A 16,688-nucleotide genomic window follows, 5' to 3' on the forward strand; every position below is an offset into this window, starting at 1 on the left:
TACAATGATATCCATTGGACCCATCCAATGAAGTACCCTGGATGTGTTGCCACCTTTATTCCTCTCACATTGAGATGAAACCACATTCAGGGATGTTGTAAAAATTTAGTTTTAGAGTTCTTTCCCTACCAGTCATTTGTCTTACTCTCATTTCCATAAGACAGTGAGTACTTAGTTCTTTGGGAACGACTGTTTTCAGGTAGATTAAAAAAGAAATTAGAATAAGCTAAAGTAAGTTTACCAATGAGAAGCATCCAAAAACATCTCCCAAAGTGTTCATTTAGAATTGAAGGAAGGGAAATACTGAAAATTCTTTTGTCAATATTGAGAGTATCTATGCTGGCTGTGGGCAGGCATTTAGGGTGAGCATCTTTCACTTAATGGACTTGTTAGCCGAAGCTACCACAACTGTTTTTGTTCCATCACCTTCAACACACAGGTTTTCCTGCATTTCTTGTTTCCAGTGAGTTTAAATACCAATGTGGCTAAAATGAAGGAACAATTTTATTTGCTGACTTTGTTCAACTTAAATTTCTTTGGGTGCAATTTCAGGAGCTGTATTCTGCTAATTTTCAAACAGTAAATATGAAAATGAGGATGTTATGAAGTTTACCATTGCAGATACTACTCATCCAGAGAACAAATTTCAAAGTTAGTATAATGCTCCTCCCTGTTTTAAAAAATTTTTTTGATTTGAAAGAGAGATACATAGATTTGTTGTTCCACAACCTTGGCATATTGGGACGACACTCTAACCAGCTGAGTGACTGGCCAGGACTCCCCCTGCTTTTTAATAAAAAGTTGGTATATACTGAGTAACTGAGAGTGAGAAAGTAACTTAGGTGGCAAACAACCCCTTTTCCTTTTAAACTCCCACATTGGACTGAATCGTATTATTTAGCTGTCTAAAATCAAACTAGGAAAAAACCCTCTCTCAGATTATATCAGCAAAACTAAGAATTTCCTACACATCTTATGAAGTATGGAAAATAATTACACTGAGGTTTATTAATGTTGCCATTCAGTTTTAAAGACAAGAAAATGTGGACAACATAATTTACCACCCAGAACCAGTCCCCTTGAGTCTGAAAACTAGAGGAAAGTAATCAAGTCAGGCTTGGAACTGCGACAGACCAGCTTCTACAGTGTTACCAGGATAGTCTGTTACCCTGGTAGTGGAATCCATACCAACTTGGATTAAAAAATAAAGTCAAAGGGGAAAGCAGGTCATAGTCCAAAGTATAATTTGTGAAAGAAACTGAATGGCTTAAGGTCCACTTAACCAAAACATGGAAACTTTAATTGGATTAGAATTACACCTTTCAAGAATGTGGGCAGTACATTCTTTATAGCACCAGTTCCTTCTGAGGAAATTCATAAGCCATTTGAGTAAGTGTTCTAGCTGTACCTGGACTAACTATAGAGATGTCCCAAGCATAGTCATATCACCATCAATGTCTGGGCATGCTCAGATTTCTTACATCTCAGAAAGGTCTCACAGCCAGCAGGAAACTCTCCCCACCCACACCGAACTCTGGAAAACCCTGGAGTCCCTTTTTACAGCTCTTCCTTCTCGGCCTCCTTCTTCTGGAAGGCGGTCAAGATGTTTAAGCTCTTCTGGAGTTCCTCCTTCTTCCCGTCGCTCATCTTGTTCTTCTCAATCAGTTTGGTGATGCGCGTCATCTCTGATGCTGGGAAGTCCTCACCTTGGTCTAAGACCTTCCCCATGATCTTCAGGTACTGCTCGGCCCACTTCTTCTCAGTCTCCTTCACATTTGCCAGGTTGTCCTGCCCTCGTTTCAAGAGGGCCTGGCGGGCCTCCATGCCAGAGGCCCTGATGAACTCTCCAGCAAGAGCATCGTATGTAGGCAGGCAACCAGGCATACCTAGGTAGATCCCTTGCCCCTTTAGCCAGCGCTGGATGGCTCCAACCTTAACCGCCCCATTGTATAGGATTGGGTTCTCAAAGTCCCCATCCCGGAAGAGGTAGAAGACTGGGTAGTTCTCTTTGTCCAGCTTGTATTTCTCACTTAGCTCCATATTCAGCTTGTCACCATAATCTGTGAACAGAAACCAGATATCAGGAGCAAGACCATGAGGAATGCGGGGCAGAAGACTGTTATGAGGCCTATCCGAGCTGAGAGGAAGAAGCATGTTGGTTGTGTTTGAATTCCTCCTTGCTACTTCCTAGCCATGTGGCATTAGTCCAGCCACATTTAACTTCTCTGGACTCCATTTTCCTCATCTGAAAATGGTACTTCTGAGTATTTGAGATGCCCACTATGTGCCAGGTACTGTTCTAAATGCTGGAGATCTAGTTGTGATTAAGAGTATAAAGCTCTCTGACCTCAAGGAGCTCATAGTTTTCTAAGAGTGAGAAGAAAGATGTTAAACAAATGTACATAAAATGATTAGTGCCACGATGAAAATAAAACGGAGGTGTGAGCTTAGTGGGAGCTGAGGCATTCCAGCTGGGAGGAAACAGAGAGCGAAGAACCCACTGCACTTGGGAATAAATACTTAGGTTGAGTTCTGGATGAGCCACTTCCTCCCCCACAGCCTGGAGCTTCAGTATAACAGGTAGAAAATATGTCTTGCTTTTCAAGTGGGATTCAAGAGAAGTTTTAAAATGCAATAGCTATATATCTTTACAGACTGTAAACTGCTCATTGTTGGCCACTATTATTATCAAAGCTGTCACTGTGGTTGACAGCTGCCCTTGGTTTAGTGGCAACTCTGGTGGATTTGAGCTGAAGCCAAAACTCAATAGTTTGGGTACAAAAGAGCTGAAATGAGGATGGAAGAATGGACTATGCTTGTCCCTTAGGAGGCATGGTACCCCTCTGACCACAGTCCCCTGCAAGAGCTCCAAGTTCTCATAGTAAATTTAATGTCAGTGGAAGTTGGAGGGTGAAGAATGGTGGATTCCCTTCCCTCAGGCACCCATGAGGCCGAGCAGAGGTTTTGTGGTCACAGAATCTGCTCAAGAAAAGCTTGCCATGATTTCTTGAGAGGTCATGACCCCATTTTTACTTAGTGTGTGACTCAGACAGAAAGGTGCTGGGTATTCCCTCTACAAGTAGGGAAATAATTCTTAGCTTCCTCCCCCTTTGCCCTTCCCAGTCGCCTGGACTTGTTCATACCTGAAATTCCCACCTCTGCCACCAAGAGATCATCACTGGAGGCTGAATTTTCAGCCAGACGCTTGAACTCATCCTGCTTCTCACCGTAGGGGTACTGGGTGTCGAACTTCACCAAGACGAACTTGCTTTTGGGAATGACCTGCAGGTATATAGAATTGAGTGGGTAGGGGGTTCCAGGAATTGTTGGGGCTAACTGCCTTTCCCAACGGACTCCTGGTTAAGAAACAGAGTGGAAACCAAGCCCACAAAGGAGACAAGATCTCAATTACTAATATTCATTCACCTATTGATTCATTTAACAATTTATGTGCTGGGTACCCCATTAGATGCGTATTCACACAAATCAAAGACAAATACAACCCTGTCTAGAAAAAGCAAAGCTATAGCGGTACTAAGACCTTCTCCTCCAGTGGCCCTTTGGTAAGGCCAAGGAGACCCTTAGCACACAATACTTTAGCCCCTGTCATGCCTGTCATCCCCCGGGGGGAGGAGGGGGGGTTTCTCAGGAAACATTCAACCAAAAAATCTGACCAAAAAAAAAAAGCCAACTAACCATCTATGAAGGAGTTGGCACCATGGAGGACACTTAGGCTAGGGAGCCCACAGTTTGAACTCTGCAATTTCAGGGCTCAAGAGAAGTTGCTGAGAGTCAGGGTGGGGACAGAATCCCTTTCCTAGACCACAGTTCCCTCTGACTAGATCTCTAGGTACTAAACTGGCAGGGCTAAGATTTTTATTTTAATTGTAAAATTCGCTTCACTGGGATATTGTAAAATTCAGTGGGATTTTTAGTACATTAACACCGTTGTACAATCCTGCCGACCACACAAAAAAACAACAAAACAATCCCACAACAATGTGCGATCATCATTAATATCTAGTTCCAGAACATTTTCAACCTGAAAAGGAACCATGTACCCATTAAGCAGCCATTCCCCAGTCCTCCTTTCCCCCAATCCCTATCATCCACTAATCTACGTTGTCTCTATGGATTTGTCTACTCTGATGGAATTATACAATATGTGGCCTTTTGTGACTTCCCTTTCACTTAGCATGTTTTCAAAGTCCATCCATGCTGTAGCATGCATCAATATTTCATTTATTTTTGTGGCCAAATAAATATTCTATTGTATAAATAGACCAATTTGCTTAGCCATTCATCAGTTGATGGACATTTGGGATGTTTCAACCTTTTTGGGTATTTGTGAATATCTGTTAGGAACATTCATGTACAAATTTTTGTTTTTATACCTGTCTTCATTTCTTTGGGGTATATTCCTAGGAGTGGAACTGAGGGGTCATGTGTTAATTCTACATTTACATTTGACGTATGGAGGGATCCCAAGGACTTTTTTTGATGGTTTCTTCCAATGCATAGATTTGATCTAACAAACTAACAAATTTTTTTTTCTAATCAAAGTGATCATTTCCAGTCAGTATTTCATCACAGGCAATTACTGTCCTAGTTAGGTCAAGCTGACATCATTCCAGTTTTTGTTAGTCCTTGTTCTTTATTGTGTGTTGGTGTCTGTTTTAGGGTTTTAAAAATATTTCACACTGCCTAGGGCTACAAGGGAAGAGGGAGAAGCCACCAGAACAGGTTATCTTTAAGTGGTCACTGACCCCCAAAATTCTGAGCTCTGGGGGCCTAAAAGCAAAGAAGACTTAAAATGTAAATCAGATCACATCCCTCTAGCCCAGCTAGCCTTATTTCAATTCAATACACCAAACTCATTCCCACTTAGGGCCTTTTCATTTTCTGTCTCTGTGGCTGGATTGCCCTTTCCCTAGTTTCCATGGTTATCTATCATTCAAAGTTCAGTTCATATATCCCCTCCTAATGGAGGCCTCCTCCATCATACCACACTCTCTTACCCTGCTCTACTTTCTTTGCTGCATTTAATCACTCTGAAATCCTTATTTGCTTGTCTATCTGTCCTCTCCACTAGAATATACACTTATGAGAATAAGGACCTTGTCTGACCTGTTTTCTGCTGTATCCCTATTGCCCAACAGTACCTGTATGTAGCAGATGATCTGAAAATATGTGCTAAATGAACAAAACTAGGACAGACTTTGGTAGCAGATGCTACATGTTCAGTGGGAAAACAATTTAAAAAGCACAACACATGATCTCTATCTGAAAGGGGCCTACATTTGTAATATGGAATAAAAATAACAATATTATTAATATGGAATAAATTAACACAGTGCTCTAATGTTTAAAGAGAATTGAGAGGCCCCCATCTACTTTCACCTTCTGATAGAATGGTTTTGAATGGCAAGCATTTGCACAATAAATTTTTTATTTTTTTGACCCAGTCTGTACCTCTTAATTGCTTTAGGTATCTCTCTCTTTTCTTTATCCTTGAGAAATTGGCTCCACCATAACTTAGATTTAGGCAACTTCTTCAGTGTATACATGAATTCATCATTCATTCATTCATTGAATAAAACGGTAGAGTCTATCATGTGCCAGGCACTGTTCTAAGTAACAAGAAAATGGACAGTAGAGAAAAAGGACAGGCATCTGGCCAGCATGGCTCAGGGGTTGAACACTGACCTATGAACCAAGAGGTCATGGTTCAATTCCTGGTCAGGCACATGCCCAGGTTGCAGGCTCCATCCCCATTGTGGGGCAGGCAGGAGGCAGCTGATCCATGATTCTCTCTCACCATTGCTGTTTCTATTTCTTCCTCTCCCTCTCTGAGATCAATAAAAATATATTTAAAAACAAACAAAGAAAAAGAAAAACGACGGTCTCATTACTCTTGATGGCGAAGGGCAAGAAACAAAGACATTGGAAATCACTTAAAGGCAGAGCATGGGCCAAGGCCCTGGACATAACATTAGGAAGCCCCCCTTTGGTTCAATAATAATGAAAAGAGTGAGATTTAGAAAGGGACCAGATAAAACATTTATTCATTCAATAGATTATTATTGAACATCTTCTATGTGACATGTAACCTGCTAGGTTGTGCAGGTGATCAATGAACAAATAGGCAAGGTAGTTCTTCCCAAGCATACAATATTCTAGTGTGGGAAATGATAAAATAGACAAGAAAAAAAAATCGGTGATGAGTGAGTCCTACACAGAAATCAAACCGGGTAATGTGACTGGCACTTCAGGCTAGGGGATGGGGACATCAAGGAAGGACTTTAAGAACGTAATATTTGCCCTAGCCGGTTTAGTTCAGTAGATAGAGCATTGGCTTGCGGACTGAAGGGTTCCTGGTTCGATTCCAGCCAAGGACTCAGGCCCGGGTTGAGGGCTCGATCCCCAGTTGGGGGCGTGCAAGAGGCAACCTGTCAATGATTCTCTCACATCATTGATGTTTCTATCTTTCTCCTCTCTTCCTCTCTGAAATCAATAAAAAAATAAAGAAGATAATATTTAACCTAAGCCTAACGAGAAGCAACCAGCCTTCAAAGAATGTTCTAGTCACAAGTGCAAAGGCCCTAATGCAGTAATGAGCTAGGAATATTTAAACAGCAAAAAATGTGTGGCTGGAGCAGAGGGGACAAAAAGAATGGTTAGGAGATTAAAGGAGAGAGAAGCAGCTTGGACTGAGAGGAGGCTCTTGTAATGATAGCATTGACCAGGGTGGTGGCAGTAAAGATGGTGAGGCATCAACTGATTAGGAAATACTGTTAACTTTACAGTGCAAAACCTCCCTCTAAGTCACACTTGGTCTGTGATGTTATCCCAGTCCCATGTCTGGGGGTAGAGGTGTCACTTTGCCAATAAATGCTCCCAAAGCATAGGGTGTTGTGGGGTGACAACCCACCAGCCATACCTACACTTTTAAATTCTTGAAAGGGCCATACGTGCCAAACCCACGACAAGAAACCCTTTTGAAAATAGGAAGGGTTCAGGCACTTGAGATGGATTCTGAACTCCACTTGTAGGTTTCACTTCCCCAGCAATGGGTACAAATTAAGAAAACGAAGGGCTCTCTTTCTCTCAAACCCTTAGTTTGCCCATCTTGTAAGCAAATTTGAAGGTTGCCAGTGGGTGAAGACAGGTGAAAGAGGAGGGGTTGAGGCTGCATTCAGCCTTCAACGTTTCCAACGGTCATTTATCCAGGCCAGAACCCCAAATTCTGAAAACTTGGGTGTGGGGGTAGTGGCAATCCTTCTATGCCTTGATCCTTGTCCCCAGGCCCAATATTTCCTGTAGGGTGGTAGAACCGAAGCTTATTCTTAACGCTTGCACTTTCCAAGGAGACGCAGGCTCTCTGGACATTATTTGCATATTGCAAAGCTGGCTGCAATCCACGCCACGGGAAGAGGGGCGCAGAAATGCAAGCTAACATGACTGGTTTCTACCTCGCCGCCCAACCACAGCCTGAGCTGTGGCGTCCGCCTGGCACCGCCCGGGTCTCCCACTTGGGACTCCAGGATTGGATCTCGCCTGACACCGCCCCCTCCCCATAGGTGAAGGAAAGCGGCACCCAGTTCCCTGAGCTGCATCTTTCACAAAAGGGGAAGCAAGTAAAAGGGTGCGCAGGGGCCCTGGAGCTTGCAGACCCCATGGTCATGCTAAGGCGTCAGCCCAGAGTCCACCAGCCCGATACGACGGTGGGAAGCCCCGAGACCGTAGTTGCAGACCACCTCTAGCCAACCCTCTGTCCCTTGCGCGCTCCCCTGGGCGCGATGTCCTCCACCCCCGTTACCTTGTAGAAAGTGACTGTATCCAGGGGAAGGGCTCCCTTGGTGTGCAGGCCGCTGCTGCCCTGCGGAGCGGAGAGAAGCTGGAGGAACAAGAAAAAGGGAAACAGCGGGGAGAGGGAAGAGGCGCGGGATACAGCGGCAGCCATCACGCCGGGTTCTGGCAGTGGGAGCTAGTAAGGCTGTAGCGGAGAAAGCGCAGAGCGGGAGCACGTGACCAGGAGGCCCCGCCCCGGAGGCTCACGCCCGCCTACGACGAGAGGGAGGGGCCACGTGAGGGGCGGGGAAAGAGGGCTGCCGTGTGCGCGCGCACTCAGCGAGGCTCCCGCCTTCCCAGGATGAGAGGGAGGAGCGATGTGTGGGGCGGAGCAAGGAAGAGAGGGAGGGAGGGAGAGGCTGCCGCGCACGCGCGCGCGCGCACGCACGCGCTGAGGCGCGCAACCGGCCATGCCTTTTCCCGTCCTCCTCCGCGTGAGGAGAGGCTGAGGCGCGTGCTTCGGCGTCTTTGCAGCTCTTGGTTCGCTGTCTTTCCTTGTCTCTGAAGAGGACGACGCCACAGCCTTATTTCTTCCTGCCTTCGGCCCATCAGGCAGGCGGCTGGGATTGACTCCTACCCTCGGTTAGTCTGTCAGTCACTCCGACTTGAGTTACTACCCTCAGTCGGTGCAGTGTTCCCCTCAGTCAGTCATCCTCGGCCGCCTCTCTTGGCCGGGCCGACTTGGTCGCCGGACTTGGCTCTTCATCTGTGTGGCTCTTCATCCGGGCCACTCCTGCTCTCCGCCCAGTCTGGCGGTCGGGCCTACTCTGAGGCCATAGGTCTTATTGGAAGCCGAGTACCCCACCCATCGAGGCCCCAAACAATTCTATACGGCAGCTGTGTGTTCAGGGTATGGTGGGTTTACACCGGGTCCTGTTTGCCCGTGGGAATACAGAGATGGCTGAGCCAGCGCTGTCCCGAAGGAAGTCCGCGTGCGGGGAGGAGACAGCGGCATAATGTGACACGTAGGATGTCATTGGTAGATAATACGACTGTGACGCAGTCTTGTGAAAATACATACACAAATTCAGTCAGTCCTGTTCTGGGACGTCAGGGAAAGTTAAAGACAGGAAATGACTTTTAAGATGGATCTTGAAAGGAGGCATTTACAAGGCAAACACCAAAGGATATTTCTAGCAAGGGGAAAAGCCTAAGTCTGTGAAAGGGCACGTTGTAGAGGGTCTTATTAAGCTAAAAGATTAGGAGTCATCAACGTTTGTGTGTGTGTTTAATATGTATATCCTATACTAGTGGCCTGGTGCACAAATTTGTGCACATTGAAAGGAAATTAAAAGAAATATTTTAATATCACTATTCGACTTTTCTCTATAATACAAGTGTCAACCAAATTCACGATCAACAATGACAGATCAAAACACACATGTGTGATTGGCGCCAGTGAGAGCTTTATATGTATCGTGTATGTGTGAGTCAACTTAGCCTTTTATATATGTAGATAATAAAAGGCTAATATGTAAATTGTCCTCTCTGGAGTTCGACTGGGAGACCAGGAGTTGGATCACTTGCTATGATGTGCGCTGACCACCAGGGGGCGGTGCGGAACATGGTGGGCGACCAGCGCCAGCGGGGCGGTGAGGGAGCAAGGGAAGGAGGAGGTGGGGAGGTGGGGAACCTGATTGGCCCTGATTGCTGGCCAGGCTTAGGGACCCTACCTCTGCACAAATTTCATGCACCAGGCCTCTATTATTGTTTATTGATGTCAGAGAGAAAGGGATAGAATGTGCATGAGAGAGATGGAAACATCAATGATGAGAATCATGGATCGGCTGTCTGCTGCACACCCCACACTGGGGATTGAGCCCGAAACCCGGGCATTTGCCCTTGATCAGAATCAAACCTGGGACCCTTCAGTCTGCAGGACAATGCTCTATCCACTGAGCCAAACCAGCTAGCGCTCTGTTATTTTAATACTGTTTTATTCAATAGAGTAATATTTTGAAACTCAGATTTTAACATCAGGCATCAAGTAATTTCAGCAGAAATTTTTTTTTCTCCTTTTGTCCCACTTTCAATTCATGTATTTTGTCTTACTTTATGTATTCTTGTAAGCCTCACTAACAAATAAACCAGATACTTTGGAATTTCATAAATGTTCATCTGTGAGGTGTTGGGGTCCAGCCCCAGCAGGTCCAGGGGTTCCCAAAGGTGTGGACGGAGTCGGCAAAGAAGGAAGGACACGGAGGCAACGTTCAGATGATCAGTATAGTTCCATTCTCCAGCCAGGTTCTCTCTTTATTCTATTACATCTGTATTTATACCATTTGATTTTAATCCTATCCATTCTATTCCAAAGGTTAGGGCGTTTGTTATCTCCATTCCAAGGTCACTACTCTACTGTTCTTTCAAGCTACAAGGAAGTAACTGAAGGAGATTATCCTAAGTAAAGATTATGTAGCTTAAGCGTTATTGTGCGTAGTTAAGGTGATTAACTACCGACTGGTGCACAAATTTGTGCACATTGAAAGGAAATTAGAAGAAATATTTTAATATCACTTAGTTAAGGGGTTTTACTGATTTATTCCCTTCCTTAGTCCTGTTAATCCCTGACTCCAGGGAAAAATCCCCACCTGAGGAAACAACCTTTCTCAGGGAGGTGGTCCTGGTTAAAACACATAGCGCTAAGAAGGGGAGCAAACATATTAAGAACAGTATGCAATATATGCCAGGTTCCTTGAAACATATGCTGTGCAGATGTTTCTTCCCTGCAGCGACTGTGTCAAGCAGCAAGGATGGACCGGCTTCTGGCAGTGAGCTGGTGATATTTGAGCTGATAATAGAAGGATGAGGAGCCAGTCATGTGATTATCTGGAGGAAGAGCATTCCAGAGAGAGGGAACAGCTATTGCAAATGATCTGATTTGGAAAAGTACTTGACATGTTAGAGTTCACATGGTGGGAAGACATTAAGATGGCCCCTGCCTCTTGATATTCACACTCTTGTAATCCTTTCCTTTTGAGTGTTGACAAAACCTATAATCAATAGAATACAGAAGAGATAATGGAATGTCAGTCCAGTGATTTGGTTCCATAAGATTGTGACTTCCATCTTGCTAGGAGGACATCTTAGCAGGGCAAGTCCACAGGGCAAGCAAGGAATTGAGTGTAGCATTTGGCCAACAGTTAGTAGGGAACTGAGGCCCTCAGACCAATAGCCCTCGAACTGAATTAGGCCAACAACTACATGAACTTGGAAGCAGGTCCTTCCCCATTTGAGTATTCAGATGAGAATCAGTCAACATCTTGATTATAACCTTACTAGAGGCCCGATGCATGAAATCTGTGCAAGAGTAGGTCTCCCCCCGCCCCCCCTCCCCCCCCCCGGCTGCTGCTGGCACCAGTTTCCCTTTGGCCGCCGGCAGGCACCCAGAACCTGGGCTTCCCTCACAGCTCCAGCTTCGTCAGAAGGTCATCCAGAAGGCCGTCTGGTCTAATTAGCATATTATACTTTTATTATAGATGAGAGACACTGAAGCAGAGGACCCAACTAAGCTAACCCTGGACACTTGATCCATAGAATATGTGAGATTATGTGTTTTAAGCCACTAAATTTGTGGAAATTTGTTACGTAGCAGTAGGTAAGTGACACACACAACTTCATACATATGCTTACTATATTTTCTTTCAAGTCATTGATGAAAGTGTTTTATAGAACAGTGCCAAGTCAGAATGCTGGTTTACTCCACTAGAAGGTATTTCTAAATTGATATCCATCAATGAATTAGCATTCCCTTAGGTTTGTTTAAAAAATGTCCTTAATTGTGCTTCTATTTGGTCTATATTTATTTTTACATCACCAAATTTCTTATCAAATATTTTGCCAAAATACCATATATACTACGTGTAGTAATTCTATCCAAAAAGAGAATGAGGTTAATCAGACATGATTATTTATAAGTCCATGCTGACATAATTATTATATTTTTCTGTTTATTTAAAAACATCTTTTGGATAGTTCATTCTACAATCTTGTCTGGGATCAATGCTATAATCTTTTCACTTATGGTTTGCAGATTTTACTATTTTAAAAAAATAAAATTTTTTAGTGGTAACCAGTTTTCTATAATTTCTAGCAGTTTTCCCATTTTTAATATATTTTGATTGATTTCAGAGAGGAAGGGAGAGGAAGAGAGAGATAGAAACATCAATGATGAGAGAGAATCATTGATTGGCTCCCTCCTGCATGACCCCTTCTGGGGATCTAGCCCACAACCTGGCCATGTGCCCTTGACTGGAATCAAACCTAGGACCCATTAGTCCTGCAGGCTGATGCACTGAGCCAAACTAGCTAGGGCAGCAGTTTTTTCATTTTTACATGAACCCTCAGATTTCATTCAATGGTTTATTGGGTTGACCTGCAAGTTTTATCAAAGTGCTGGAGTATAATTTGTTCAGGCCAGGAGTGGTGGATTCATTTAGAGCAGTCAGGTGCTTTCTCAAAATCTTTCTCTTCAGTTCCCTCTTGCAATGTTTATTTTACACTTTTTAATCTCAATATTATTCTTGTCAGGAGTAAAGACAGAAACATGTTATCCATTAATCATTACACCATGAATTTCAGCAATGGGACATTTCCTTCCTTGTTTTTGTCCCAAACTTCATTTTTTGGCAACAGCTTTATTGAGATACTAGAGGCCCAGTGCACAGATTCGTGCACTTGTGGGGTCTCTCAGCCTGACCTGTGGGGATCAGGCTGAAACTGGCTCTCCAACATCCCCCGAGGGGTCCCAGATTGCAAGAAGGCGGTTCTCGGGTGATGCACCCCAGAATTGGGCTCCCTCCTCTCTGGTTCCAGCTGCATCACCTGAGAACCGCAGCTGCCAGGTCACTGTAGCTCAGCAGCTCCTGTGTTGAGTGTCTGCCCCCTGGTGGTCAGTGTGTGTCATAGCTACCAGTCAAAAGATTGCTTGGGTATATATAATATATATATACTAGAGGCCCGGTGCACAAAAATTTGTGCACTCGAGGTGGGGGGGCCAGCCCGGCCTGTGCCCTCTCGCAGTCTGGGACCCCTCGGGAGATAACGACCTGCTGGCTTAGGCCTGCTTCCGGGTGGCAGAGGGCAGGCCCAATCCCTAGGTGCAGCCCCTGGTCAGGCTCAGAGCAGGGCCCATTGGGGAGTTGGGGCACCGCCCCATCATGCACAGAGCAGGGCGGATTGGGAGGTTGCGATGCCACCCTCAGTCACGCTCAGGGTAGGGCCGATTGGCGGATGGGGCACCGCCCCCTGTCACACTCAAGGCAGGGTCGATGGGGAGGTTGCGGTGCCACCCCCTGTCACGCACAGAGCAGGACCGATCAGGGGGTTGGGGCGCTGCCCCCATCACGCACAGAGCAGGGCGGATAAGGGGGTTGGGACGCTGCACCCTGTCGCACTCAAGGCAGGGCCGATGGAGAGGTTATGGCTCTACCCTGTCACACAGAGCAAGGCCCTTGGAGGGGGGTTGGGGCGCCACCCTCTATCACCCACAGAGCAGGGCCGATCAGGGGGTTGGGGCGCCGCCACTGTCACACTCGGGGCAGGGCTGATGGAGAGGTTATGGCTCTACCCTGTCACACACAGAGCAGGGCCGATCGGGGGTTGGTGCGCTGCACCCTGTCAAACACAGAGCCGCAGGGCAATCAGGGGATTGGGGAGCTCCCCCCTATCAGGCACAGAGCAGGGCAGATAGGGAGGTTGTGGCCCCGCCACCTGTAACACACAGAGCCGCAGGGTGATCAGGGGGTTTGGGCGCTGCCCCTTGTCATGCTGATCCCGGTGCCGGGAGGCATATTACCCTTTTACTATATAGGATAGAGGCCTGGTGCACGGGTGGGAGCTGGCTGGTTTGCCCTGAAGGGTGTCCTGGATCAGGGTGGGGGTCCCCACTGGGGTGCCTGGCCAGTCTGGGTGAGGGGCTGAGGGCTGTTTTCCGGAAGCGAGTGACTGAAGCTTCCAACCGCTCCTTGTTTTCTTTTTTTTTTTTTTTATCCTGGACCAGCTTTAGCTCTGAGGCCTCGCCGCTGAAAACATCGATACAATGTTGCTAAAGCCCGGCTGAATGAAAGCCGGTTTCTGGGGTTTTGTTTATCTTCTTATTTGCAACATAGTACATAGTTGCTTAGAGTTGTAGCTCAGAGGCCGGCAAGTGAGGCGGGGAACGTTGGAGTCTGCAGCAAGCAAGCCTCATGTTCGCTTCCAGCTGCCTGGCTGCCGGCCGCCATCTTGGCTGACAGTTAATTTGCATATACTCACTGATTAGCCAATGAAAAGGGTAGCGGTTGTATGCTAATTACCATGTTTCTCTTTTATTAGTATATATATATATATATATATATATAATATATATATATATTTATATTTCACCTATGATATAATTCACTTTCTTAAAGTGTACATTTCAAGAATTTTTAGTATATTCATAGAGTTGCATAGCCATCACCACTATATGATTTTAGAATATTTTTGTTGTCCTAAAAAGAAACCCTCTGACTGTAAAAAAAAGAAAGAAAGAAAGAAAGAAACCCTGTGCACATTAGCAGTCACTCCCCAAACTATCTTCCTAGCCCTAACTAATCTATTTGACTGTATAAATTTGTCTATTTTAGACATTTTGTATGAATGCAGTCATACAATATGTGGTCTTTTGTGACTGGTCTCTTTGACTTACATAATGTTTGTTTGTTTGTTTGTTTTTTAAAATCCTTACCGGGGAATATTTTCTCATTGATTTTTTTAGAGAGAGTGGAAGGGAGGGGGAGAGATGGAGAGAGAAACATCAATGTGAGAGAGAAGCATTGATTGGTTGCCTCCTACATGCACCCTAACCTGGGGCCAGAATTGAGCCTGAAACGGAGGTGCATGCCCTTCACCAGAATTAACCTGAGACCCTTGAGTCTGTGGGCAGATGCTCTATCCACCGAGCCAAATCAGCTAGGGCAGCATACTGTTTTCCAGGTTCACCCATGTTGTATCATGTTATCAGTATTTCTTTCCTTTTAATTGCTGAATAATATTCCATTGCATGAGTAAACCACATTTTATTCCTTCATCAGTTGATGAACATTAATGTTGTTTCTACTTTTTGTCTCTTATGAATAACACTGTTATGAACATTTGTATCTAAATATACCTAGGAGTAGAGCTGGGTTTATATCTAGAAGCTGAGTCATGTAGTATATGTTTAACTATTTGAGAAACTGACAAAGTGGCTACAAATATGATATTCCCACTAGCAATGTATGAGGGTTCAACCTTTTTCTCCACATCTTCATCAACACTTGCTATTGTCTATCTTTTTAATTATAGCCATCTTAATACTCGTGAAATAGCACCTCTCTGTGATTTTAATTTTTACTTTCCTGACACCTTATCATGTTGATCATCTTTTCAGGGGCTTATTAGTGATTAGTATTTTTTTTTTAAATCCTCACCTGAGGATATTTTTTCCCACTGATTACTAGAAAGAGTGGAAGGGAAGGAGGAGGGAAAGCGAGGGAGAAACATCTGCAGGAGAGTGACACATCAATAGGTTGCCTCTCACATGCGCCCCTACCAGGGTCGAGGAACCTGCAACCTAGGTACCTGTGCTTGACCAGGAATCGAACCCGAGACCCTTTGGTTCGAGGGCAATGCTCTAACTACTGAGCAAAACTGGCCAGGTCTGATTTGTGTATTTTTGGGAGAAATTTCTAAAACATTTGCCTATTTTAAAGTTAGGTTGTATTTTTATTATTGAGTTGTTGGAATTCCTTGTATATTCTATATACAAGTCCCTTATCAAATATATGGTTTACAAATATTTTCTCTCATTCTGTTAGGTTGCCTTTTCTTTCTTTTTTTTGAGGGTGTCCTTTTTAATTTTGAAGACCAATATATCTATTTTTTCTTTTGTTGCCTATGCTTTTGTTGTCATATCTAAGAAGTAATTGCTTAATAAAAGAGCTCTCTTGATGTCATGTTACTTTTTAAAATTATCTTTCCCTTTCCTGCCATTAATCAGTTTCCTGTTAGAATACTGTAGGTGTTAAGAGTGAGATGTCAGACTGACTGAATTTGAGTTACTACTTGATAACTCTGTAACCACAGGAAAGTGACTTAACTTCTTTAAGCCTTGGTTTCTTTATCTATAAAATGGGGATAATACTGCTTATCTCAAAGGTTGTGGTGAGGATTAAAATGCTTAGTATAGAGCCTTACACATAGAAAGCAATCAATAATTGGTAGTTATTATTACTAAAAAAAAATCTTCCTTGAGTTTTTTTGCTTAAGTAAAAATATTTTACTAGGTAGGTGTTTTCTTGACTTTTTAACCACTGCATTAACTTGCTCATGGTAGAAGTTTAATGAATATCTGTTAAATTGATATGTAATATAGAGTGGCCCATTACGTTGAGAATTGGGGTGTGCTTGAGCTCGCTAAAGAAGTAAAAACAGAAGAGTCCTGGCCTGTGTGGCTCAGTTAGGTGGAGCATCATCAGTACCCCTACTTTATCCCGTAGTAGGTTCCATTCCTGGTCAGGACACATGCCCAGGTTGTGGGTTCAATCCCAAGTTGGGGCATCTACGGATGTTTCTCTCTCATATTGATGTTTCTCTCTCTCTCTCTCCCCTCTCTCTTCCCCCCCTCCCTTCTTACCTCTCTCCTTCTCGCCCTCCTTCCATCCCTCTCTCCCTTCCCCCTTCCTCTCTCAAGTAAAATTTTAAAAAAGGAGGAGAAAAGAAAACTGGAAATAAATATTACTCACTTTATCATTTGGGCTTGATTAACCCTTGTAGAAAAAGAAGATGGGAAGATTATTTTTCCAGAGACATTTCAAAGGAAGATAGTGCTGAATATA

At 44.3% G+C, this 16,688-nt stretch overlaps 1 protein-coding gene across 1 annotated transcript; it reads right to left on the reverse strand.

Moving 5' to 3' along the window:
* Positions 1 to 1,278: 1,278 nt before the first annotated feature.
* Positions 1,279 to 8,021, reverse strand: ERP29 (endoplasmic reticulum protein 29). The gene is made up of 3 exons (XM_070399981.1): positions 7,820 to 8,021; positions 3,144 to 3,282; positions 1,279 to 2,060 (listed from the first exon to the last, which is right to left on the reverse strand). Exons 1-3 carry the CDS (start codon positions 7,961 to 7,963, stop codon positions 1,558 to 1,560), a joined length of 786 nt encoding a protein of 261 aa, XP_070256082.1. The 5' UTR covers positions 7,964 to 8,021; the 3' UTR covers positions 1,279 to 1,557.
* Between the last annotated feature and the right edge of the window lie 8,667 nt (positions 8,022 to 16,688).

Source organism: Myotis yumanensis, unplaced genomic scaffold, assembly GCF_028538775.1.
Source record: "Myotis yumanensis isolate MYYU_CA2020_CCGP unplaced genomic scaffold, mMyoYum1.0.hap1 SCAF_19, whole genome shotgun sequence".
Lineage (NCBI taxonomy): Eukaryota > Metazoa > Chordata > Mammalia > Chiroptera > Vespertilionidae > Myotis > Myotis yumanensis.